Source organism: Protobothrops mucrosquamatus, unplaced genomic scaffold (genome assembly GCF_001527695.2).
Source record: "Protobothrops mucrosquamatus isolate PMUCROS unplaced genomic scaffold, P.Mucros_1.0 scaffold2602, whole genome shotgun sequence".
NCBI lineage: Eukaryota > Metazoa > Chordata > Lepidosauria > Squamata > Viperidae > Protobothrops > Protobothrops mucrosquamatus.
Genome location: NW_015388656.1, coordinates 36,479 through 64,075, shown reverse-complemented (window position 1 = coordinate 64,075; position 27,597 = coordinate 36,479). Strand labels below are relative to the sequence as shown.

Here is a 27,597-nt window from a genome sequence, read left to right as displayed (position 1 = left end):
GAATACTTTCTGAATGCACCATAAATAAATGATTTTTTTTATCAGAAATAACATTTAATCCCCCTTTTCTACACTTCTGAACACAGACAGGGTATGTCTAGTTTAATGAAGAGAAGGACGAAGGGGGACATGATAGCAGTGTTCCAATATCTCAGGGGCCGCCACAAAGAAGAGGGAGGCAAGCTATTCTCCAAAGCGCCTGAAGGCAGGACAAGAAGCAACGGGTGGAAACTAACCAAGGAGAGAAGCAACCTAGAACTAAGGAGAAACTTCCTGAAAGCTAGAACAACTAACCAGTGGAACAACCTGCCTCCAGAAGCGGTGAATGCTCCAACACTGGAAGTTTTTAAGAAGAGACTGGACAGCCATTTGTCTGAAATGGTATAGGGTTTCCTGCCTGAGCAGGGGGTTGGACTAGATGGCCTCCAAGCCCTTCCAACTTTATTATTATTATTATTATTATTAGATAAATGATGTTTTTTAATCAGAAATAACATTTAAGCCCCTTCCCTACGTTTCTGAGCACAAACAGTTGTTCTTACCCAGAGAAGCCAGATTCCTGGAATTCTCTAGCATGACTTCTCCGTGGAGCGCTTTTTGGTCAGCATCCAGTTGAGACCACTCCTCCTTAGAGAAATGCACAGCCACTTCCTCAAAAGACACAACATCCTGAACAAGGAAACAAGTTTCCCTATTAACAGTTAATCCCAAGAATAACGTGATAATATTCTTCCACCAATTCTAGGAAAGAGATCCAGTGAACAAAATGGGCATCTTCTGCAGAATTCAGAATAAGACCTCACTGCTTTTGACTGACGGCACAACTAATTCACCCTTAATCAAGCTGGAACTATTTGGAATGCCTTTCGGTGTAACCAACTAAAATAGTTTTCTTAGTCAATTGGTATTTGGGTCTTACCAGTGATTCTAATTCTTCCTAGGGTGGGCAGACCAGAGCAAAATGCTGGCAAAACCCACCTGATATTTTTGCCAGTGGCTTCCTTTATCCACTGAGGGACAAATGAATCCCAATTCTACACCTTCATGAAGGTGTTAGAAAAGCTTGTAATAGCACTGCATATGTCTATGGAGATTCTCAATCACCAGGTCACGATTATCTCAAAGATGTTTTTCAAAAGGCAAACATGGATATATTTTTTTGTAATGGTGTGTGAGAATGACCCTGGGAGACAGAAGGAAGAGACCCAATGCTGACAACAGTCTGGTCAATGAAATCTGATGGCAAAGCAGGAGGGGTGGAGAAAGCGTCTCTCACAGGATCCCCTCAGAAGGGAGAAGGTAGGCTGAGGTGAATGTTCAATGAACCTTATGTCAAATTTCTATTGCTTAAAAACAGAAAATATATACACTGAACTCTAGAAGAAAATTAAATCTAGCCTAAATTCATGGACTTTTTCCAATGTTTTTATCCTTACCTGAAGTAGAGGTTCAGCCAATCCTTTAGCTCCACCACAAAGAGGAGGTGACTCTAAAAATCCCAAAGACAGCTTTGTACTCTCTGTGAGAAAGAGAAAAATAGTGGAAGCAGATTTGTTAAAAAGAGAGAGATTCCAATAAAGAGGAGCAAAACAATCAAATAAACGTTGAAATCTCACATCACACAAAAAGAGCTTTTGTAACCTGGCATAGTGTCTTCATTTTGATATTTGTATACGGTCTCCCTGAACAGCAGCTCTTGAGAAGATTTGAATGAATCTTTTCTCCCCTTGGGATACTTGGTCACAGCTTCCGAGGATTTCTGGACATGATGTGATACAAAAAACAAAGGAAGACCACAGAGATAGAAATAAATTAACGTAATGCACTTTCAAACTAACAGACCCACAATGTCCATTGCTGAAACTCGAAGCAGAATGGAAAAATTGCCTCAAATACATCCTCTGGAAGAATAGAACAAATGGCCTTAGGAGTTCATAATCTCAGAAAATTCTGCCAGAGAGGAATTGACAAATTCAGAGAGATCCTCTTTAGAGTTGCCATGATTACATTCTCACACCTGCAACTCTTCTTGCATCTTTTCCTCCTCCTGGGTCAGCAGGAAGCCTTCGGCCAGGGCCACCGCCTGGGAGCTGGTCTCTGCTCCACACTCGCGCACCCATTTCTCCATCTCTGAGGGAAGGACAGCCAGGAATTGCTCCAGGAGCACCAGGTCCAGCATCTGGGCCTTTGTGTGTCTTTCTGGTTGCAGCCACTGATGACAAAGGTAGTGAAGCTGAGTGCAAACATCTCGGGGACCCCACCCCTTCTGGAACTGCACTTCTGTGAAGTGACACCATTGGACCTTTGAATTGTTGGCTTCCTCTTCTTGGCTGTTCAGGCCAGGAATTGCCCCATTCTTCCCACAGCTCCAAGGCTGAGTAGCTGCAGGGCCTTTTCTAACTTCTGAATCTGCTGGGCGTTGTCCTTCCATCTTCTCTCTAACCAGTTCCAAAATGGACTCGTGGATCTTTACGGGTCTTTTTGTCCACAAGAAGTCTGGCCAAATTTTCCAAGACCGTTCAGCTCTCTTCCCAGACAAGATAGGTGAGATTCCAGAGGAACCAGAAAAGATTTCCAGCTTACATACCTGAAATGGAAAACAAATAACTCAGGGTGTTTATTAGGACGATTAATTGAACTACTGAGCATCTTTATCAAAAAAAGGAAAAAAAGGAAAGAGAAAGGAAAAATTAAAGTAAGAAATTCAGATGAACCCACCAATATCTGAGAAGGGATGGGGGGGGGGAATCTGATTCGGTAGCTTGATCTCTCTAGATACAGGGAGAATTACACAGAACCCTTCCTGATCAATGTCTATCAAAATATTGGAAAAATACATTTAAATATGTTTTGGATTTCCAACCTCAGCCCAGGCCATATATGTGCCACGCTGGACCTCTGCCTGGCCAGCACCTATTTTAAATACAGCGAAGGTTTCTACAGACAAAAACACGGCTACGCCATGGGCTCACCTGTGTCCCACATTGTGGCCAATCCCTACATGGAAGAAATAGAAACCAAAGCCCTAAACTCCTTCACAGGAATTCTACCCACTACAGGTATGTGGATGATACTTGGGTCAAGATCAAAACACCGAAATCGGAAGCATTCACCAAACATATCAACTCGGTGGACAGATACATCAAATTCACATGTGAAGATGTGAAGGAAACTAGTCTAGCCTTCCTGTACTACGCAGTATACATTAAGGAAGACAGAAGCCTTAATATTGAAATTTACAGAAACCCACACACACACAGATCAATATTTATATTTTGATTATAGTTTGATACCCACTGGAGTACAAAATGGGAGTCATCAGAACCTTACACCACCGAGCTGAAGTTCTGCCTACCAGCAAAGATGGAAAAGAAAAAGAACTAAAACACATCAAGGAAGCCCTCAGAATTTATGGCTATTCCAAATGGTTCTTCATCAAATCTCATGGTCTCCATAACAGACAATGAAGAAAACAATAAATGAAGCAATGTTGTCATTCCATACATTGCAGGAATATCAGAAAAATTCATGAGGCTCTTCAGCCAGCACAACATACATGCACACCCAAGAATACTGTACACTAAGGCAGAAGCTTGTCCACCCCAAGGATAAAACAGCCAGACACAAACTGAGCAACGTGGTATATGCAGTGAGCCTTGTTCAGATCTGTACATTGGGGAAACAAAACCACCACTTTGCTTCTTGGAGGAGAAGCAAAATGTCTTCAAAGAAAAGAGGAAAGTCCAATTGCACCTGAAAAAATCACCTTTGGGACAACCTTGACCTGGATGACTGAGACTCTCCATAGACTTTTGGATTTCTACTTCCCAGTTTTTATTAAAATTTAATTTTTATCTCTTCTCAATTGTTTTTATACATTATTCTAGCCAATTATACATAATGCTCCTTTTCACTATTTCCCCCACAACAGCCCTGTGAAGTAGATTGGGCCGAGCGTTGGGATGAGCTCAAGGCTTTCATGCCAGAACTAGATTAGCTAGAAGTTGAATCTCCTGGTTTCACGCCCTAGTGCTTTCATCCCTGAACCAAAAGGCTCTCTATGGCTAATTATAATTTAATTTAATATAATTTAATAGACAGTTTAGTATCATTTCTACGGCAGCATAGAAAGTTAAGAACAACTATTTGCACAATCCAAACACACAATAAACACCCACCCTGGTTGGTACCTTTTTACTCTCCTACCATCGGGTAGGAGATACAGAAACATAGCCAGCTGTACCAACAGGCTGAAGAACAGCTTTTATCCATGGGCCGTCAGGCTTCTGATTGGGACATAACTTTATTAACTTTACGCATGACAGACTCGTGATGTGCAATTAGTTCACAGGGTGAAATAAGTTGGGGGTTTGTAGACACCGTGAGTTTGTGGTGGTGGGGGCACAAAGGGAGGCTCAGCCAATTTCACTGTATACATGTTATGTTGTTGTTAGTTGCGAAGTCGTGTCCGACCCATTGCGACCCCATGGACAACGTTCCTCCAGGCCTTCCTGTCCTCTACCATCTTCTGGAGTCCATTTAAGCTCATGCCTACTGCTTCAGGGACTCCATCCAGCCACCTCATTCTCTGTCGTCCCCTTCTTCTATTGCCCTCCATCTTTCCCAGCATTAGGCTCTTCTCCAGTGAGTCCTTCCTTCTCATTAGGTGGCCAAAGTACTTGAGTTTCAACTTCAGGATCTGGCCTTCTAAAGAGCAGTCAGGGTTGATCTCATCTAGGACTGACTGGTTTGAACTGGTTTGCAGTCCAAGGGACTGCAAACCAGTCAAGGGACTGGTTTGAAGTCCAAGGGACTCGCAGGAGTCTTCTCCAGCACCGTAGTTCAAAGGCCTCAATTCTTTCTCGCTCAGCCTTTCTTATGGTCCAACTTTCACAGCCATACATTGCAGCTGGGAAAACCATGGCCTTCACTATATGCATACATGTTATATTTTGATAATAAAGGGTTTATTATTATTATTATTATAAACGTCCCAGGTCACAAATAGCTATGGACATGAGGGGCTCTCTAAATCCATTTAGTAAGTAAATAAATCAACAATGGATTTCAACACCCAGGCTTTACAAAGGCCAAGTCTGACAAAAACACGAGCCTAATCGGACACATCCTGTGAATGATGCATTTTAGACTCAGGCGCATCTCCGTCTGGGGATAATGGGGAAAGGCGGGAAAGCAGGAAACCGAGTTCCAGTCCTTGCACACCTGGCACCCAACTCCTTCCACACGGAGTCCCAGCCTTGCGTGCAAAGCCAGCAGGAGGGACTTAAGAGATCCCTTCTGTCGGCCTGGGAAGCGGGAGGCGAGGGAAACCCCTTTCTGAAAACGGGGCCAAAAAAAAATTGCAAGAAATTGTCCAGGACAAGACTGACTTGGAAGCACAAACCTCTGTTTTGCAAAACCAACCTCTCTTCCCCTCCTCTCCCCCATGCAGAAGTTTTCCCATCGAAATGGGGGGGCAGGGGGTGTAAATGGCTGCCCCTTTTCTGCGACTCTGATTTTTTTTTTTTCCCCTAGGGCAGGGGGTCTTCAAACTTGGCCCTTTTTTTTTTACTTGTGGACTGGGAATTGAAGTCCACAAGTCATAAAAGGGCCAAGTTTGAAGACCCCCTGCCCTAAGCTTTGCTTTCTCCCCTGCCCGGCCCGCGCATGCACAAGAGCGGCAGGGGAACATGGGACCAATGGCTCCCCCCCCCACTCTTCCCACGATTCCAAGCCAGGTGAAGTTTTGCGGGTCTCCATGCTCGCCTCCAACGCGGGAAAAAAGCCCAATGAATCCCAAGTCACGTCTGGATACCGAACTGTGCAAGACTTCCCTGCAGCCTCTTGGCTCCCTAGATAGAAAGGCTCACCCCAAAGGCTGGCAGCGAGGCGGGGAAAGCAGACTCGGACGCTGTAGAAACGGCGGGCGCGCTTTCCAGCCTTTTCGGGAGTCTTTGACTTGCGAAAGAGGCAGAAGGCGCATGCTCGGTTATCTTGCAATGCGAGGGGAGGGGGGCGGGAGCTACCGCTCTCTTCCAACCGCTACCGAGGGAGCCCCCTGGTGGATGCTGTGCGCAATGCCCCGTTGAAGGAGAATACCAACAATTGCTCTTTTATGACTCGTGGACTTCAATTATGCTGACTCAGGAATTCTGGGAGTTGAAGTCCACGAGTCATAAAAGTTGCCTATCCTCGTAGGGGCATCTTATAGTAATAATAATAATAATAATAATAATAATAATAATAATAATAATAATAATAATAATAATAATAATAATAATAATAATAGTAAAGTTGGAAGGGACCTTGAAGGTCATCTAGTCCAACCCCCTGCTCAGGCAGGAAACCCTATACCAGTGGTTCTCAACCTGTGGGTCGGGACCCCATTTGGGGTCGATTGACCATTTCACGGGGGTCGCCAAGCAAGGCTGTCCGCCATTTTTTTTGTCTGCCATTTTTTTTGTCCACCATTTTTTTCCCATTTTCCGGTGGGTGCCTTACCTCCCTTGGGCTGGGCCAGCTGGTGGTCAGCCTGCTCCGTCTCTGCCGCTTGCCAGCTACGCCTCGGCCGGCGCAGGGGGCGGAACCACGCATGTGCGGCGCTCCCGGGCAGGGAAAGTCCTTGACTTACGACCGGTTGGGTAGTCCTTGACTTACAACCGGTTTAGTCCTCGACTTACGACCGGTTTAGTCCTCGACTTACGACCGGTTGGGGTCGCGGCATTAAAAAGGTTGAGAACCACTGCCCTATACCATTTCGGACAAATGGCTGTCCAGTCTCTTCTTAAAAACGTCCAGTGTTAGAGCATTCACCGCTTCTGGAGGCAGGTTGTTCCACTGGTTAATTGTTCTCACTGTCAGGAAGTTTCTCCTTAGTTCTAGATTGCTTCTCTCCTTGATTAGTTTCCACCCGTTGCTTCTTGTCCTGCCTCCAGGCGCTTTGGAAAATAGCTTGACTCCCTCTTCTTTATGGCAACCCCTGAGATATTGGAACACTGCTATCATGTCCCCCCTCGTCCTTCTCTTCATTAAACTAGACATACCCAATTCCAGCAGCCGTTCCCGATCTTGCCACACGGGTTCGAGTCCCGGCTGACGCATACATTGTTTCACCTTTTACCTTTCTAGGATCTGCAGGCAGTCAGACCACGTTTCATCCCAGTGGGAGAAAAAGAGCCCTGACTTCAAAAGGGAAGAAAAACCGTGAAAGCCAAAGGGAACCCTTGGCATCGGTTAGGAGTCTTCAGACTGAGGGAGGCTGGTGCCGTTGAGGGTACCCAGGTGGGATCTGAGACTTTAATCTTTAATCTCCGGATGTGCAGATAATTGAAGAATAATGCGAGATTCGTTTGATATTTTGGAATGTTTGAAATAATATAATGAAAAACAAGAATGATATTTCTAGATGCAGAGAGGCCTTGTCCTTTCACAGCTATTTTCCTAATCCTTGTAATGCTCTTCCGTATGTATCATACATGTCCCGTAATCCTAAAAAAATCTGTTCATGACACATCTAGGTTCTTTTTGAATGCTTGGCTAGATCAGGGGTAGGCAACCGTGGCTCTTTTATGACTCGTGGACTTCAACTCCCAGAATTCCTGAGCCGGCACGGCTCAGCTTGGAAACCTCTCCCTTTCCCCTCAGCATGGCTGGCTCGGGAATTCTGGGAGTTGAAGTCCACGAGTCATAAAAGAGCCAAGGTTGCCTACCCCTGGGCTAAATAGTCAGTTTTCTCTTGATGGTTACTGGCATCTGGACACAGCGGGAACAGATTTAAAAGTGAAGATATTTCCCCAGCACTAGAAACTTGTAAGGGTTTGTGGGAATCACCTTGAGGGACAAGGGAAATAGATGGTGCCAAAGGAATAATGTGATAAAATGTAGAAAAGCCTGCAGCTGCATAACAGGGAAAGAAAGAAACTAATTTGATCTACCAGGCTGTTGTTTATTTATCACCCACTTTGCATTTCAAGACAACTTTAAATGTGATCGCCGATGTGTACTTTCAGACTTGCACCATTCTATTATTATATTAGCCCAGTGGTGGCAAACCTATGTCACGCGTGCCAGAGGCGGCACTCAGAGTCCTCTCTGGGCAGATGCGCCATGCCCCGGAGATGGCAACCGTCCCTCTTTAACCAGCTGCCCACTAACTCATCGAGGTCCCATGTGGCCGGATGCATCCCAGCATGGCTGGTTTCCCTCCCCCAGTCCCATCCCTCCTGCCTCGCATGCTCTCCTTTTCCCGGGCACGACCCACTGCATAGCCTCCTCAGCGGCCGTCCAGCTCAGAGGTGGCTTCTCTGAACCACTGGCGGTGGGCTGTGGAGCCCCAGAGTGTGCCGGTTGAGGGGCCGGCAAGCTGTGGCTGCTGATGGACACTGTCGGACCCCATGCGCTCACTGGCCTCTGTGTGCGGGGGCCAATGGTGTCAGGGAGCAGCCGCCCCGGCCCTTGCCTTGCCCTGCAACAATGGCACCCCCCACCCTGCCTCGCCTCACCTCGCAGGACGAGCCTCCTGCCCACCACCCCACCTGCCAGAGACCCCCTGGATCTCCCCCAACCCTGCCTGGCCCCCACAGGCGTCTCTCCCCACGAGCAACATCAAGGTGACCACGCTCACCTTGGCCACACCCACCCAGTCTGCCATGACCACCACAGCCACGCTCACCCAGTAGGCCATGCCCACCAGGCACCCGGCAATAAATAAGTGGGTTTTGGGTTGCAATTTGGGCACTCGGCCTCTAAAAGGTTCGCCATCACTGTATTAGCCTATCCGGCCATGTTTCCTAACTCTTATTACCTTGCAGGACCGATAGACCATTGTTGACTTTTGTGTAAATGATTTCAAGTTGCCGTGAGATTCCAAAAGCCCCGTGTAGGCCCCCTCCACAAATAACCCAATGTTTGTAATTGATAATCACCCCAAAGTTCATGTAACTGGAAAGAAATCATACCAACTGTAAGTCATTAATTTAATCTAAGGCTACAGGTACATGTACCCAAAAAAAATCTATTTTAGCTTCTAGCTGCGACAGGAAAACAGAACTTGGCACCTTCGCCGGAGAAAAAGCTTGCCGTGTACATTTATAGGAATTTTCACCATTGTAGCTCCTTTTCTTCCTCTTGAGTTTTCTTCCTATTAAATAACAGGCTGGACATATCCCTGAAAGGGCAATTAATGCCCTTTATCTCCAATGACACTCGCTTTTTAGTTCTAACCTCCCACTTAGCAAAAAAAAAAACCAAGCAGGATTTAGGATCCACCTCATTCTAGTTTGGACTAGAAAGGCCATTTATCCATGCGTATCAAAGGTCCAGAATTTTATTTTATACTCAAGTGGTCCCTCCATGAGATTTGAGATGACTACAGGTAGTCTTTGACTGATAACAATTCACTTTGTGACTGTTCAAAGCTACACCACTGAAAAAAGGGACGTTACTGTTTTTCACACTTACAACCGTTGCAGCGTCCCAATGGTCACCTGGCCAAATTTCAGGTATTGGGCAACTAATAATAATAATAATAATGATAAAGTTGGAAGGGACCTTGGAGGTCATCTAGTCCAACCCCCTGCTCAGCCAGGAAACCTTATACCATTTCGGACAAATGGCTGTCCAGTTTCTTCTTAAAAAGGGTTGCAGTGTCCCTGGGTCATATAATCTTCTTTTGTGACCTTTTGACAGGCGAAGACAACAGGAAGCGGACTTGACAATTAACTAACCTGACACTTGAAGTGATTCGCTTAACAAGCGCGGCAAGTATAAGTTGTCAAAAGGGTCAAAATTTACTCAATAACCGTCTTGCTTAGCCACAGAAATTTTGGGCTGAATTGCGGTCATAAACCGAGGATTACCCATATTTCTACTGAAGCTCTTTCCATACTTCCGCTGCTGATATGGCTTCTCCCGCGTGTGGATCCTTCTATGGCAAGTGAGGGCATTGCTCCTTGCAAAACTCTTTCCACACTCCAGGCACTGATATGGTTTCTCCCCTGTGTGGATCCTTTTGTGGGAAGTGAGGTCACAAATCCACCTAAAGCCTTCTCCGCATTCCACACATGGATATCGCTTCTCCGTTGTATGGGTCCTCTTGTGGGAATTAAGACTACTGCTAAAACTAAAGCTCTTGCCACACTCCGTGCACTGATATGGCTTCTCCCCTGTGTGGATCCTTTTATGGGAAGTGAGATCACAGTTCCACCTAAAGCCCTCACCACAGTCCACACACCGATACGGCTTCTCTCCTGTGTGGATCCTCTTGTGGGAATTAAGGTAACTGCTGTGAATAAAGGTCTTCCCACACTCCATGCATTTATACGGTTTCTCTCCTGTGTGGATCCTCTTGTGGGAAGTAAGATTGCTGCTACAACTAAAGGCCTTTCCACACTCCGTGCATTGATATGGTCGTTCTCCCGTGTGGTTCCTTTCATGACTTCTAAGAGACTGATTATTACAAAAGGTCTTTCCGCACTCCCCGCAGATAAATCGTTTCGGTGCCGAATGTGTCTTTGTGTGGGAAATGAGATGATCGGCTTGATTAAAGCTCTTTCCACACTCCGGGCATTTGTATGGTTTGTCTCCCGTATCGATGCTTGTACGGTTAGGAAGCCAGCTGACCCGAGGAAAGACATTTTTAATTCCACTTTGCGATCGGTTTGTTTCGTCACCCTTTGGTTGCACCTGATCTGCAAAGTTCCCTCTTCCCTCTTCCGGATGGATCGCTTCACATTCCTCCTTGCAATTCTTATCCTCTGGTCCATTAAAGCCTTGAAAAAGAAAAATGAAAATGGTAGCGAGAGCAGGGGACCACAATCAAACCTTTTCCTCTGAAATTTAGCCAGAGAATACCATTACATTTTGCCTGCTTTGCTGGCAAATATAAAGATGCCAAACGAAGATGTTATCAAATACTCATTTCCAAGGGGCTCCTACGAATCCTTTTGTATCAGAGTTGGATGGCATCACAACAAACCTAAGACAAATCCTTAATCTAACCTTTGAGCACCACTGTGTGTCAACCCGTTGATGCCCCAAGACAGTGATGGAGAACCTTTTAGAGACCGAGTGCCCAAACCGCAACCCAAAACCCACTTATTTATCGCAAAGTGCCAGGGCCACATCAGCATTGTGGTGCCCTCAGGGGGGTGGGGTGGGCGTGGCCCACTGGGTAGGCGTGGCCACCTTGATGTTGCTCGGGGGGGGACGCCTGTGGGAGCTGGGCAGGAATGGGGGAGATCCAGGGGGTCTCTGGGGGGGCAGCGGGCAGGTGGCTCGTCCTGTGGGGTGAGGCAGGGGGTAGGGCGGAAGTGCCATTGCTGCAGGACAAGGCAAGGCGGGGGGGCTGCTGCCTGACACCATCAGCCCCTGCACACAGACACCAGCGAGCGCATGGGGGCGTGGTCTACCACCTCTACTCGAACTTGCCAGCCAGCTGCTTCGCCTCCTTTGTGTTGGGTGGGGCTGCCGCTCCAGGCACCAGCAGGGGCCTAATGGACCTGTGCGAGCTGGTGGCGGTGGCGGCAGGTGTGCCCACAGAGAGGGCTCTGAGTGCCACCTCTGGCACGCGTGCCATAGGTTCGCCATCACTGCCCCAGGACAATTCCATGGTGCCAGAAAACCCCGAGTGCATCAGATATTGTATCATGATGGGCAGCAACACACCCCCAGTTCCCCAGCTTCAGTGAAAAGTCTCATCTCCACTTGTCTGCAGAGCAGAACCTCTGAAAGTCAATAAACTTTCTGGAAGGCAATAGGTTTCCCCACCCTCAACCTGGAATGATGCCAAACACTGTACACGAGTGAACCCATTCCTGAGAAAGGAGCATCCCTCTCGGGGAGGGCACATCTGGGTCTTGAACATGCATGCCAGTCTGGTACTTCATCCACCTTCAGATCATGCCTGCGGACACTCCTACTGTTTACCAAGCTGGTATTCAATAACATCCGGTCTGAAATAGCAGCTCAATGGTTAGGCTCAATATTAAGCCCTGGAAAGCAGGGCCTTGCTCAAGAGAGGCCACACTATCCCTACATGCAGCCTGTCCCTCAGATTCCTGGTAATATCTTCTATGGGTATTTTCTATGTTATGAGCAGAAAGTGTTTTGAAAGAAACCCACTTCCTTTATGTAAAAGGGAACCTGTGCAGTTTTCCAGTTTTTCTTTCAATAAATCTCCTTCTTCCATAGAGAGCTATTTGGTCCAATGGTTAAAGCATTGAGGCTAGAAACTAGGTGACTGTGAGAACTACTTCTGCAATAATAATAATAATAATAATAATAATAATAATAATAATAATAATAATAATAACAACAACAACAACAACAAATAACAACAATAGTAATAGTAATAATAATAGTAATAATAATAATAGTAATAATAATAATAGTAATAGTAATAATAATAATAGTAATAATAATAGTAATAAAGTTGGAAGGGACCTTGGAGGTCATCTAGTCCAATCCCCTGTTCAGGCAGGTAACCCTGCACCATTTCGGACAAATGGCTGTCCAGTCTCTTCTTAAAAACTTCCAGTGTTGGAGCATTCACCACTTCTGGAGGCAGGTTGTTCCACTGGTTATTTGTTCTAACTGTCAGGAAGTTTCTCCTTAGTTCTAGGTTGCTTCTCTCCTTGATTAGTTTCCATTCGTTGCTTCTCGTCCTGCCTTTAGGCGCTTTGGAGAATAGCTTGACTCCCTCTTCTTTGGGGCAGCCCCTGAGATATTGGAACACTGCTATCCTGTCCCCCCTCCCCCGTCCTTCTCTTCGTTAAACTAGACATACCCAATTCCAGCAGCCGTTCCTTATATGTTTTAGCCTCCAGTCCCCTAATCATCTTTGTTGCTCTTCTCTGTATTCTTTCTAGAGTCTTAAGCATGAATTATGGCTGGGTGACTTTTGGCCTATCTCCCTCAGTCCAACCAACCCATGTTTACAGGGTTGTAGTTGTGGGAAAACAGCAGAGGAAGGAGTATTAAATATGTCTGCTGTCTTGAATTGTTTACAAAAAATAATAAAGACAGGAAAGGAATAACTGCTATTTTTCTTTTCAGAAATAACATTTAAACCCATATCCCATGCCTTCTCTATGTTTCTAAGCAGAAATAGGGATTCTTACCCAGAGAAGCCAGATTCCTGGAATTCTCCAGCATGACTTCTCCATGGAGCGCTTTTTGGCCAGGATCCAGCTGGGACCACTCTTCCTCAGAGAAGTACACAGCCACTTCCTCCAAAGACACAACATCCTGAACAAGGAAAGAAGTTTCCCAATTAACAGATAACCCCAAGAACAGTTTGACAGTTTTCTTTCATCAATTCAAGCAGAGAGAGAGAGAGAGATCCTATGAACAAAATGGGCATCTTTTGCAGAATTCAGTAAGAGAACTTACAATTTTTGGCTCATGGCACAACTGAAGCACATCTGATCAAGTTGGATGGACTCAGTTAGATATAATATAGAATTAGAAGATTAGCAAAAGTTATGGGAAAGAAATGTTAAATTAATTAAAGCAGTGCCATATAAAGAAAACTTGTATAAAATGTTTTACAGATGGCATATGACACCAGTGAGATTAGCGAAAATGTTTAAAAATACTTCAAACAACTGTTGGAAATGTAAACAGAGACCAGGTACTTATTATCATATCTGGTGGACATGGCCCAAAGCAAAAAGATTTTCGGTTAAAATACATTTAGAGCTGGAGAAAATGACTAAAAAACAAATAGACTTTAAGCCAGAATTATTTTTGTTAGGAATAAGAGGAGCTAATTATGAGAAAGATTGCAGATATCTAATACTACACATATTAACGGCAGCAAGAATTGTATTTGCTCAACATTGGAAAAATGAAAATTTACCAACTGAAGAAGTACCAATCAAGAAAATTCTAGAGTGTGCAGAAATGGATAGATTGACTTTAAAGAGAAAAGAGAAAGAAGACTCAGTGTATTTTAGAACATGGGATAATTTTTATTAATGGCTAGAAAAAAGAGTCAGAGAGAAAGGAATGTGATATGTAATTTTGAATATATATTAGTAAGAAGAAGGCTATTGAGTGATGAATTAACATGTTGTTTATGATAATTAACTATATCTATTATTGTTAGTTAAACACATGTACCAGACATTATGCTGTTTGCTAAATATTGAAAATGTTATTTAGAAAAACCCCAACCCCAACCCTAACCCAAATCCCAACCCTAATCCCGACCCCACCTTATCCCTAACCCTATAAAAACTAATAAAATCTATACAAAAATAAAATAAAAGTTGGAAGGACTCAGAATGCCTTTCATGAAGCCCATTAAAATAGCTCTCTTGGTCAATTGGTCTTAAACTACTACTTATCAATGGCTCCAATTCTTCCTAGAGTAGGCAGAAGGAAACACAGGGATTACCCATCTGACTTTTTTTTGCCAGTGGTTTATTTATCAACCGAGGGAACAAACTCTTCCCCCCCCCCAAAATCCACACCTTTATGAAGATGTTGGGGAAGATTGTAATGGTAGTGAGAATGACTCTGGGAATTTTCAACGACCTGATCCAAAATTTGAGTTGCTTAGAAAAAGCAATATTATACACTGAACTCCAAAACAAAATAAAACCCAAGATTCATGGATATTGATCAATGTTTCTCCCCCTACCTGTGATAGAGGTTCAAGCACTCTTTCAGCTCCACCAGAAAGAGGAGGCGATTCTAAAAAAACCAAGGACAGCTTTCTATTCTCTGTGAGACAGAAAATGGTGGAAGCATATTTGTTAAATAGAGAGATTACAATCAAGGGGAGCAAAAGAATCGTCTGGATGTCCAGACCCCACATCGCACGTAAGGAGCTTCTGTTACCTGGCAGGGTGTCCTGACTTTGATCTTTCTGGAAGCTCTTCCTGAACTGCAGCTCTTGAGAGAGTTTGGGTGACTCTTTCCTCTCCTTGGGATAACCAGACACATCTTTCGAGGACTTCTGGAGGTGACGTCCCAGGAGAAGCAAGGAAAGAGGGAAAGAAACGAATTATCATACCGCACTCTCAACCTAGCAGACCCTCAACGTCCATCGCTGCAGCTGGAAAGCAAGAACAGAAGAATTGCCCCAAATTCATCCTCTGGAAAAAGAATGGAACAACTGACTTAAGGAGATCATAATCCCAGAAAACTCTGGCCAGAGAGGAATTGACAAATTCAGAGAGATCCTCTTTAGAGGTGCCACGATTACATTCTCACACCTGCAAGTCTTCTTGCATCTTTTCCAACTCCTGGGTCAGCAGGAAGCCTTCAGCCAGGGCCACTGCCTGGGAACTGGTCTCCGCTCCACAATCCCGCACCCATTTCTCCACTGCTGGGGGAAGGACAGCCAGGAACTGCTCCAGGAGCACCAGGTCCAGCATCTGAGCCTTTGTGTGTCTTTCTGGCTGCAGCCACTGATGGCAAAGACGGTGAAGCTGAGTGCAAATATCTCGGGGACCCCTCCCCTCCTGGAACTGCACTTTTCTGAAGTCATAGCATTCGACCTCTGAACTCTTGGCTTCATCATCTTGGGTCTTCTGCCCAGAACTTGCCCCATTCTTCCCACAGTTCCAAGGCTGAGAAGCCGTAGGGCTTTTTCCAACTCCTGCGTCTGTTGGGTGTTGTCCTTCCATCTTCTCTTTGGCCTCTAATCCAACTCCAAAATGGACTGATGGACGTCCCCAAGTCTTACCAATCACAGGAAGACTGAACAAACCTTCCAAGGCCTTCAGCTCCCTTCCTTCACAAGATACTTAAGCCTCCAGAGGAACCAGGAAAGATTTCCAGCTTACAAATCTGAAATGAAAAACACAGGGTGTTCAACAGGGTGAGTAAATTAAGAGCTTCCTCCTCCTTCAAAATAAAAGTAAAAATCAGAAATTCTTATAAAGCCTCAATGTCTGGGAAGAAGGCAGCAATCTTATTAGTAAGACTTGACTTATCTATGTTTCAAGAAAATTCCAATAAGCCCTTTTGTATCAGAATATCAAATGAATACATTAAAACATGTTTTGGATTTTTATTTCTGAACTATTCACATAATTTCAGTGGCTGCTTATGAATTTAAAAACTATCCCAGCACCATCCAAATCATAAATGTCCGAGATCACAAACAGCAACTGAGATGGAGTGGCTGTTTAAATCGACTGAATAAGGAAATCAATCAACATTTGAACTTCCAGTAAAGCAGTGTTTCTCAACCTTGACAATTTTAAGGCATATGGATTTCAACTCCCAGAATTCCACAGCCAGCAATGCTGGCTGTGGAATTCTGGGAGTTGAAGTCCACATGCCTTAAAATTGTCAACGTTGAGAAACACTGCAGTAAAGCTTTTTAACTAGCAAAACCCCATTAACCTCCTGGCCCCAAACCCCTGGGTGAACTCCAGAAGCCAGAATTAACAAACCTCCATCCAATGCGTACAGAACTAATATCCAAATGAATAAACCATCATGATGCTTTGATTCGGACTCATCCCAGAAACAGTTCCCCCATTTTTAGCCTAATCCTGTCTTTTTCAAAATTGTCCAATTGAAAAACGTGTGGACTTAAAACTCCAGGAACTTACTACACTGGCCAAGCTTTAAAAAAAACAAAACACGGGCCTAATCAAACACACAGTGTGTGTGAGTGATGGACCTCAGAACCAGGCGCATCTCCCTCCTCCAACATCTTCCTTATTTACCTGCCGGCACAGGTAAATGGGGGGGGGATTAATGGGAAAGCAGGAAACGGAATTCCAGCCCCTGCACTAACTCAACTCTTAACCCTGGCAACCAGCTGCATCCACACGGAGTTCCAACCTTGTGATGCAAAGCCAGCAGGAGGGACTTAAGATAGATCGCTTCTCTCGGCCTAGGCACGGGAAGGCGAAAACAAGGGGGCCAAGAAATTTGCAGGGAATTGTCCAGGAGTCAAAAAACTGACTTTGGAGGCACAAGCCTCTGTTTTGCAAAGCCAAACCCCTCCCTCTTCCTCCTCTGCAGAGGTTTTCCCATCGAAATCGAGGGCAAAAATGGCTCTCTCTCTCTCTCCCCTTTCTGGCGATCCTGTAGGGCCAACGCTGGCGGGTCCGGAGTTTTGCTTTCTACCCTATCTGGCCCGTGCACGCACAGGGGCGGCAGGCGGAACACGGGACCCCGGGCTTCCCTTTTCCCACGACCTGGAACCTTATTAGGTGAGCTCACTGAAACCCGAGTCGCGAGTGGATCGCCATCCGCTACAATCTTCCTTACAGGCTCTTGGACTCCCGGAAGAGCTCCGCCTAAGGCTCGCAGCGAGGGGGGGGGGAGCAGAATAGGAAACTGCAAAGGGGGGGGGGGAACGCTCTCCCAGCCTCTTCTGAAAAAAATGCCCGGGGCAGCACTCGTATCTCTGTGCGCTCGAATAAGAGCCAGGCGCATGCTCAGTTCCCCCCCTGAAGCGGCGGGGCGGATGGAGGCTTGCCCGGCTTTTTCAGCGGCTACGGAGAGAGCCCCCTGCTGGATCCTGCACGTAATGGCAGAGTTCTTTGCAAGGGGAGAAGCTATCATGTTCCACGTGGGCCTAGGCCAGGGGTAGGCAACCTTGGCTCTTTTATGACTCGTGGACTTCAACTCCCAGAATTCCTGAGCCAGCCATGCTGAAGGGAAAGGGAGAGGTTTCCAAGCTGAGCCATGGCTGGCTCAGGAATTCTGGGAGTTGAAGTCCACGAGTCATAAAAGAGCCAAGGTTGCCTACCCCTGGCCTAGGATGATGGGCATGGGAGTAGAAGAGTCCAGTGGTGGGATCCAAATATGTGAACAACCCGTTCTCTGTGTGGATGCCGTTTCCGGAAGTCCATTCTGGACCTGGGCAACAAAAAAAATTAGCTACCGGTTCTGCCGAAGTGGTGCGAATCGGCCGAATCCCACCACTGGAAGAGTCCCTTTTCATATTGCTTCCTTCAAAAAGTGGTGTCCTTTCCAGCAGGTGTCAGTTTCTAGATTTTTTTCCCTCTTTTAAATGTCTAAGAACCCTCTGTGATCTTGTGAACCTTTGAGAAAAATCTCTGCGGAAACTCAAAAGTCGCTTTCCTCAAGAACAGCTTCTCTGAAGGCTCTGTAGAAATACGAGGAGGTCTCAAAAATGAGCAAAAACTCCTGTCAGAAATGGCAGGGCGGTCAAGGGACAAGAACAAGGAGTCTGTCTTTGAAGCACTGTTTGTCTCTTGTGGTTGTCAGCCTACTCAGGCTCAAAGTGACAATGTATAGTTCAGGGGTAGGCAACCTCGTCTCTTTTATGACTCATGGACTTCAACTCCCAGCATAGCTGACTCAGGAATTCTGGGAGTTGAAGTCCATGAGTCATAAAAGAGACGAGGTTGCCTACCCCTGGTATAGTTGGTCTGGGTGCACCTGGGGAGATCTCCTCCTTGTCCCACCATCTCCTGTGCTTAAGGTGGTTCAGGCAGGCTATGGGTGGGAAACCCACCCTTTTCCCCGTGCTCAGAATTCTGGAAGTTCAAAATCAGACAGGCTTTATTTTTCACCAGTTCCTCGCTTGGGATGACCAGCCCTTCTTGACTGGTGTCTTGAAACCATTCATTCCCTCTCTAATAAAATAGAAAAGAGAATGGGGTTCTTGCTTGTCTCAGTGGTACAGCCTTCTCCTGCCCTTTCGTTGAGCGAGGAATGGCTTTAATGCTGAGAAAAAGATGTGTTTCTGCCTGGTGTCGAACCAGGGACCTTTTGCGTGTGAGGCAAATGTGATAACCACTACACCACAGAAACTGCAGATATGGGCTGCTCTCAGCCAGGATGCCCATATCGTTTGCTGGTCCTCCCAGTCTGACATCTACAGCATCAGAGGGATTAAGGCGATGATATTCCTTATGCTTCCTCCCCCTTTTGCATTTTGGAAGGTAAAAGCAATACAAATATTTGAATCCTAGTGACAAAAAGCATTGGCAGTGTGAGAATCGAAGCCCTCAGATGAAAAGGCAAGTACAACAGCAATCTATCACCGTCATCTTGGGATCATCTCATCAAGCAGGCCGTCCCTGGGTGGGCTCGAACCACCATCCTTCTGGTTAACAGCCAGATGCGCTAACCCCGTGTGCCACAGAGACTTGGCACAGGGCTTGGCATCAGCATCCCTCAGTCAGGAGATTCATACCTGGCGCCAGGGCTTCTTTTTGGCTTTTGTAGCGTGGCTTTTTTTTCTCCCACTGAAAACAAAATTAAATATGACTGGGGTGAATTGTTAATGCATTGTATGAGAGCTTCGATTCCCACACTGTCAATGCTTTTTCTTACTGAGGCATAAATATGACCTCCAAAGTCCCTTCCAATTTTATTATTATTATTATCATTATTATTGTTGTTATTATTATTATTATTATTGTTGAGGATTATCGCACAGTTAGCCAAATGTTCAGACTGGATTTGGCATTTTGTCTACCTATCGAGTCCTTAGCCAGGACCTGGGATAGGCAGATGTGGATGTTTGATGGTATTACAGATATCGTCACAGGATGGAAGCAGTTCCTAGTAAGGCCGCCTTTTGCAATTGACTAATAGTGAATTTGTCAATGCCAATGGTGTTCAAGTGGTGCTCCAATTGTTTTGGGATTGCACCCAAGGCACCTATTACTATTGGTACTACTCTTGCTTGCTTTTGCCACAGTCTTTCTATTTCTATTTGTAGGTCTTTGTATTTTGTTATCTTCTCCAGTTCTTTCTCGTCTATTCTGCTGTCTCCAGGCACTGCCACGTCCACTATCCAGACTTTTTTGTCTTTCTTATCGACAATTGTTAAGTCCAGGGTGTTATGTTGCAGTTGCTTGTCTGTTTGCAACATCATCATCATCATCATCATCATCATCATCATCATTATTATTATTATTTGTTCATCTTTTGGGTCAGCTTTATCTTCCGAAATGCAAAAGGGAGATAAAGACACCCTACAGTAGGGTTGGGCAACTATGGCAACTTTACAATTTACGGACTTCGACTCCAGAAGTCCACAAGTTGTAATGTTGCCATAGTTGCCCACCTCTGCCCAGCAGTATCTTTCTCTGGGCTTCTGCTGGCCACCAGAAAGAGCGGAGCAACGTCCCTTTTAAGGCAAAGTTAACGCAGCCCAAACGGCCCTGCGCTGGACGCTCTCCGTGGTTCTGAATCAGCCGCCCCTTTTTCCATAGCAAGCTTATTCTTGGTGTCTGCCCTTATACCAGGGGTAGGCAGCCTTGGCTCTTTTATGACTCGTGGACTATGCTGGCTCAGGAATTCTGGGAGTTGAAGTCCACGAGTCATAAAAGAGCCAAGGTTGCCTATCCCTGCCTTATACCATCCATGGCTGGCTTTCCTGGGGCTCCCTGCTAGGGCACGAAGCAAGCTCAGAGGGCACCAAGGACCCCTCAAATATAAAAGGAGGAGGATCTTGGTGGAAGAGGTCATGGGTCCAACTCTCATTTTCCCCCTGGGATGGACCTCTGATCTCTCCGGGATTTGCTCATGTGAATGAAAGGTTGCTGTCCAATATCTCCAGTGTAAATTGAGGATTCCTTGGGGCTCTCTGAGCTTGCTTGTTTTCTTGCAGACGTTTCATTATCCAAACTAGGTGACATCATCAGTGCTGGTAAGGAATGCAGTTTGCTGTCAGTTTATATTCTGGTGGCTTGCCCTGTCAGTGTTGGTGGGGATGGTCTTAGAGATTCTTTGATTGGGCTGTTTGCTGTTGGCAGTTTCTTGATTGGGATATTGTTTGCTTGATTGTTGATCTGATGTTAACCTTGGAGATAATCTATGCGGATCTGGGTGCTGATTGCTGGTGGAGAGGTGTTGAAGTCATTTTAGTAATAATAATAATAATAATAATAATAATAATAATAATAATAATAATAATAATAATAATAATAATAATAATAATAATAATAATAATAATAAAGTTGGAAGGGACCTTGGAGGTCATCTAGTCTATAGATTTGTCAGGCAGGAAACCCTATACCGTTTCAGACAAATGGCTGTCCAGTCTCTTCTTAAAAACTTCCAGTGCATTCACCGCTTCTGGAGGCAGGTTGTTCCACTGGTTAATTGTTCTAACTCTCAGGAAGTTTCTCCTTAGTTCTAGGTTGCTTCTTTCCTTGATTAGTTTCCATCCATTGCTTCTTGTCCTGCCTTCAGGCGCTTTGGAGAATAGCTTGACTCCCTCTTCTTTGTGGCAGCCCCTGAGATATTGGAACACTGCTATCATCTCACCCCTCGTCCTTCTCTTCATTAAACTAGACATGCCCAATTCCAGCAACCGTTCCTTATATGTTTTAGCCTCCAGTCCCCTAATCATCTTTGTTGCTCTTCTCTATACTCTTTCTACAATGTCAACATCTTTTTTACATTGTGATGACCAAAACTGGATGCAGTATTCCAAGTGTGGCCTTACCAAGGCCTTATAAAGTGATATTAATATTTCACGTGATCTTGATTCTATCCCTCTGTTAATGCAGCCTAGCACTGTGTTGGCTTTTTTGGCAGCTGCAGCACACTGCTGACTCATATTTAAGTGATTGTCCACGAGGACTCCGAGATCCTTTTCACAGTTACTACTATTGAGCAAAGTACCACCTATGCTATACCTGTGCATGTGGGGTTTTTTTTGCCTAAATGTAGAACTTTACTTTTTTCACCGCTGAATTTCATTTTGTTAAATAGAGCCCAGTGTTCAAGTCTTTGTTTGTTCTTTTTTGGGTTGGTTGATTGTCTCTTTTGCATAGTCTATAGATGTTGTTAATCTCTGTGTGTCTTTTGATGGCTGATTTGTCAGAGTGCCAGGCTTCTGGAAATTCCCTGCCATTTTTGGACCTGGCTTGGTCTATGATGGTCACATTTTCCCAACTGAAACAATGGTTAAGTCTATCGACATATTGTAAAATTAAATAATTTTCATCATGTCTTCTGACAGCTAATTGATGTTCGTGGATGCGTTCTGCATCCTGATCAGCAGAGACCACAATGGAAAACTAGAAATGTAAGTCTACAGAAAAACCACCCATACCAACCAGGTGCTCCACTACCAAAGTGACAACCCAACCTCCCACAAGAGAAGCTGTGTAAGGACTTTATTTAAACAAGCCCAAACACACTGCAGCAACCCGAAACAGCAGAAAAAAGGAAATAGAGCATCTACACAACATTTTTCAAAAAAAATGAATATCCACACAACTTTATCAAAAAATCCCCGACCTCTCAAACAAATGCAGCACAACCAACACAAACCCTAAAAAGAATTACACTGCCATACATCAAGAATATCTCAGAAACCACCAACTAAAGTCCTTCAAAACATCCTAAGCAGACCAAAAGACCCAACAACCACAGAAGAAAAAACAGGAATCATCTACAACAGTGGTGGCGAACCTATGGCACGCGTGCCAGAGGCGGCACTCGGAGCTCTCTCTGTGGGCACATGCACCATTGCCCCAGCCCCGCCTCCTCCCACGGCCCCCTCCTCACCAGCAGCCCCCCTGGAGGAGAGTCGCCCCCGGGCGCGGCCCACATGAAGCAGCACAGCCAAGGACATGGTAGCCAGGCAGCGGGGACAAGATTCCGCCCTTGCGCCCCGTTGCGCGCAGATGATGCTGCAGGGCATGGGCAGAGGGCATGGTTGCCATGGCGCTGCTGTGATCTGTGGCAGGCCGTGGAGGTGGTGGGTGGCCCAGCGGGCAGGGTGGAGCGGGGACAGGGGTGGGGGGGACGGTTTTTGGGCACTCGGTCTCTAAAAGGTTCACCATTACTGTAGTAGGCCATCAGTCCAAAGCTGATGCCCAGAACTTCCATTCAAGGAAGAAGGATAAAAGTGGGGGGATGAGGAGAGTTCCACTGCCTGCCCCCCACCCCAGTTTCACCCAAATTTGTTAGCTTGGAAGTTCTCAGAATGAGGGAATTTGGGGACCTCCTTTCCCAGACTGTATTAGTCATTGGCTCAAAGGGATAATCCAGTGTTGGTGAAGGACTTGGCTTCTCAAAGCTCCTTTCCTGGCTAGCCAGTCTTCAGACAGTTTTTATAGGAATTCACAGCTGAGCTCCAGCAAAGTCAAGACCAGAAGGAATAAAAGAAACCCATAATTGTACAGACACCTCTTTTTTCTTAATTTTTGCTAAACCGGCTCTTGGTTGGCATGGCTGAGACAAAATATATTTCTTTTGCACCTAAGGAAGGAGGATCAGTCTGCTGCACTCCAGGAAATCAGGCAGAGCTGTGGCCCAGGTGGTGCAAGGAGATATTTCCTGTATAGGCTTGAGACTTGAAATGTTCTCATGCTGAGAAAAAAAGATGTGTTTCTGCCTGGTTTCGAACCAGGGACCTTTTGCGTGTTAGGCAAATGTGATAACCACTACACCACAGAAACTGCAGATATGGGCTGATCTCAACCAGCATGCCCATGTCTTTGCCTGGCTATCCCAGACTGTTGCTTGCAGTAGGGGATGGATTAAAGATCTGCTATTCCTTAGTGTTTTGTGCCTTTACGGAGCTCAGTGGCCGAGTAAAAAATGAGGGAGCAGAATTTAAGGCATTTTCAGGCTGCTGGTTGTATCCTGTTAATAATAATAATAATAATAATAATAATAATAATAATAATAATAATAATAATAATAATAATAATAATAATAATAATAATAATAATAATAATAATATGATGATGATGATGATGATGATGATGATGATGATAATAATAATAATAATAATAATAATAATAATAATAATAATAATAATAATAATAATAATAATAATAATAATAATAATAATAATAATAATAATATAATAAAGTTAGAAGGGACCTTGGAGGTCATCTAGTCCAACCCCCTGCTCAGGCAGGAAACCCTATACCATTTCGGACAAATGGCCGTCCAGTCTCTTCTTGAAAACTTCCAGTGTTGGAGCATTCACCACTTCTGGAGACAGGTTGTTCCACTGGTTAATTGTTCTCACTGTCAGGAAATTTCTCCTTAGTTCTAGGTTGCTTCTCTCCTTGATTATTTTCCACCCGTTGCTTCTCGTCCTGCCTCCAGGCTCTTTGGAAAATAGCTTGACTCCCTTTTCTTTGTGGCAGCCCCTGAGATATTGGAAGACTGCTATCATGTCCCCCCTCGTCCTTCTCTTCCTTAAATGTTGTTCAGGATAAGATACGATAAGACAAGATAACCTTTATTGTCATTTTTTACTGTGGGCACAACGGCACACATCAAAAATGAAATTTAGTTGCCCACTCTCAAAGTGAAAACACATACATGACACACACCTACTATGTACAACATATGTATAGACCCACGCCCCTACATATAAATAGCAAATGCATATTAAATACTGTTTTGTTTTGTTTTTTTACAAAAGATTCCCCCCTATAACTTTCGTTAGACTTAAAAACCTAGACAACCTTTCTGAAACTAGCTGCTTGTCTCTATTTGGAAACTAATGGAAACTAATCAAGGAGAGAAGCAACCTAGAACAGTGATGGCGAACCTTTTAGAGACCGAGTGCCCAAAAACGGCCCCTGCCCCCGCTCCGCCTCCCACCCTGCCTGCTCCGCCCCTGCCCGCCCACAGGGCCACGCACTGCCTCCATGGCCTGCCGCAGCAGATCGCCCAGGCAGCCCTGCAGCACCATGGCAGCCATGCCCTCCACCCACACTCTACAGCATCATCTGCACGCTATGGGGTGCGAGGACAGAGGCTTGTCCCTGTTGCCCAGCTATGTCCTTGGCTGTGCTGCTCTGTGCAGGCTGCGCCCAGGGGTGACTCTTCTCCAGGGGGGCTGCTGGTGAGGAGGGGGCCATGGGGGGAGGCGGTGCTGGGGTGATGGCACGGGTGCCCACAGAGACGGCTCCGAGTGCTGCCTCTGGCACGCGTGCCATAGGTTCACCACCACTGACATAGGTTGAGTTGAAGCCATGACCCACATCTCTGGAACACGAGGGGGTCAAGGGGTCTGGCTGTTGAGCAGAAGGACGGGGTGGTTTGAGTTCACCCAAGAACACCTGCAGGTACTTTTCCCTTAGGAAGATGATTGAGTGGGGAAATTCAAGGACAACTAATGCCATGTACTCTGTATGCATGGATTCGAATCTCATCCCTGTGGGCACTTCTTCCAGCTGATAGTGACTCTGGGGCTTTGGCCCCAGCTATCCTCATAAGAGTTCAACCAAAAGCAGAGAGTGCAAGGCGATGTCGGTGTGTCAACCACCAAGAGCATTTCTATATTCCTCCCATTGAAAACAGAATCCGGGACAAAAACTTCGTCTGGCGATGCTGCCTGTATATCCTAGAAGGGCAAAAGGTGGAAGGAGACGTGCGCCAGCCGGGACTCGAACCCGGGTCACAAGATTGGGAACCCTGCATGATGCCCCTACACCACTGGCACAGTGGATGAGATCCTGTCTCAAAAGAAGCAATACTTACATCCGGGCTTTCTCCTTTCCTGTCTGATGGCGGGAGAGAGGAGCACACCATGCCTTGGGACCAAGGGATCTTATGGCTGTCTAGCCAGCCCCAGCCATGGATGCTCAGGTGGGGGGAGCCGAGGGGGAGGCCTGTGCCAGGTCTCTGTGGCGCAAGGGGTTAGCGCGTCTGGCTGTTAACCAGAAGGATGGTGGTTCGAGCCCACCCAGGGACGGCCTGCTTGATGAGCTGAACGATAGATGAAGGTGATGGATTGTTTATCCATTGGGTTCTTCACCTTGGGACTGCCGTTCCCAATCTCTCAATTTTTTTTTTTCTGCCAGATTTAAATGTTTAGCCATCTGCTTTATTAGCTTTACCTCCCAGAATGAAAAAGCAGAAGAAGGCCCCAGGCCTGAGGGAGGAGAAATTGGGAAATTATTTCTACATTTTGATTCCTGCTGAGAATGCAAGCTCCGATCAATACTAGCCTCAGTTTGTACACAGGTTGCAATTTAAGAAAGCTGAGTGATGCTTTCACAGCATTGTGCAACTGCGGGAATCTTGTTCCTTTTAGGACAAAACGTTCCTGCAGAAGAGAGAGGCAGGTCCAGGATATTATTATTATTATTATTATTATTATTATTAATAATAATAATAATAATAATAATAATAATAATAATAATAAAGTTGGAACGGACCTTGAAGGTCATCTAGTCCAACCCCCTGCTCAGGCAGGAAACCCTATACCATTTTGGACAAATGGCTGTCCAGTCTCTTCTTAAAAACTTCCAGTGTTGGAGCATTCACCGCTTCTGGAGGCAGGTTGTTCCACTGGTTAATTGTTCTCACTGTCAGGAAGTTTCTCATTGGTTCTAGATTGCTTTTCTCCTTGATTAGTTTCCACCTGTTGCTTCTTGTCCTGCCTCAAGGCGCTTTGGAGAATAGCTTGACTCCCTCTTCTTTGTGGCAGCCCCTGAGATATTGGAACACTGCTATCATGTCCCCCCTTGTCCTTCTCTTCATTAAACTAGACATACCCAATTCCAGCAACCGTTCCTTATATGCTTTAGCCTCCAGTCCCCTAATCATCTTTGTTGCTTTTCTCTGTACTCTTTCTAAAGTCTCAACATCTTTTTTACATCGCGGTGACCAAAACTGGATGCAGTATTCCAAGCGTGGCCTTACCAAGGCATTGTAAAGTGATATTAATACTTCACGTGATCTTGATTCTATCCCTCTGTTAATGCAGCCCAGCACTGTGTTGGCCTTTTTGGCAGCTGCAGCACACTGCTGGCTCATATTTAGGTGATTGTCCACTAGGACTCCGAGGTCCCTCTCACAGTTACTACTATTGAGCAAGGTGCCACCGATGCTGTACTTGTGCATTTGGTTTTTCTTGCCTAGATGTAGAACCTTGCTTTTTTCACCATTGAATTTCATTTTGTTAGATAGTGCCCAGTGTTCAAGTCTGTCCAGATCCTTCGCAGAAGCTGTTTGCGAGAGGTGAGGATTTTGCAATTTCACCAAGATGGAACGCAGAAAAAAATCCCAGACAGCCTTTCTGAAAATAGCTACTTGCCTTTAACCTCCCAGGAACCAAATCCAGCCGGATGGCAAATCCCTGAAAGATCAGTGGGTCCATTCCATGCAGAAACAGATAACTGCTCACCTGATCTCTTCAGTCAGGTTCCTTCCATGTTTCATCTTTGCCTGTGACATAATGGCGTGTATGGGGGACCTTTGGAAAAGAAAAACTCTCCTGAAATGCAGGATTTAACCAGTAGCCCAAGAATCCCTTAAATTCTGCTCCCTCATCTTTCACTCTATCACTGACTTCTGGAGGGCACAAATTTCTAAGGAATATCAGCTTTTAAAGCCCTCTCATGATGCAAATACCAGTCTGGCTTGGCCTGCCAAAGATATGGGCATGCTAGTTGAAAGGTACCCACCCCTCTGGTTTCTGTGGTGTAGTGGTTATCACATTTGCCTAACACGCAAAAGGTCCCTGGTTCGAAACCAGGCAGAAACATGTCTTTTTCTCAGCATTGGGATCATTTCAAGTTCCAGGCATACACAGGAAATAGCATCCCGTTTTCTTTTCTCCCTTATCCGAAGGGGAATGAATAAGCAGATGACGCTTTAAAGCAGGGGTGTCAAACTCAATTTCACTGAGGGCCGCATCAGCACTGCAGTTGCCCT

General features: G+C 45.5%; 1 protein-coding gene and 6 non-coding genes across 7 annotated transcripts in view; 2 read left to right on the top strand and 5 right to left on the bottom strand.

The window, feature by feature from the left end:
• Positions 1–27,597, bottom strand: part of LOC107296016 — a gene marked incomplete at its 3' end in the record, with an annotated part of 149,851 nt that overhangs the window by 91,393 nt on the left and 30,861 nt on the right. Inside the window, 4 exon segments of the mRNA XM_029285959.1 lie at positions 543–669; positions 2,973–2,997; positions 7,710–7,830; positions 9,801–10,473. Of these exon segments, the coding sequence (XP_029141792.1) occupies positions 543–669; positions 2,973–2,997; positions 7,710–7,830; positions 9,801–10,473 (946 nt within the window).
• TRNAV-CAC lies at positions 18,681–18,753 on the bottom strand. The gene has a single exon. It is a non-coding gene; the product is annotated as a tRNA-Val (tRNA).
• TRNAN-GUU lies at positions 19,018–19,091 on the bottom strand. The gene has a single exon. It is a non-coding gene; the product is annotated as a tRNA-Asn (tRNA).
• On the bottom strand, positions 23,297–23,369 carry TRNAV-AAC. The gene has a single exon. It is a non-coding gene; the product is annotated as a tRNA-Val (tRNA).
• TRNAG-CCC lies at positions 25,308–25,378 on the bottom strand. The gene has a single exon. It is a non-coding gene; the product is annotated as a tRNA-Gly (tRNA).
• On the top strand, positions 25,557–25,630 carry TRNAN-GUU. The gene has a single exon. It is a non-coding gene; the product is annotated as a tRNA-Asn (tRNA).
• On the top strand, positions 27,355–27,427 carry TRNAV-AAC. The gene has a single exon. It is a non-coding gene; the product is annotated as a tRNA-Val (tRNA).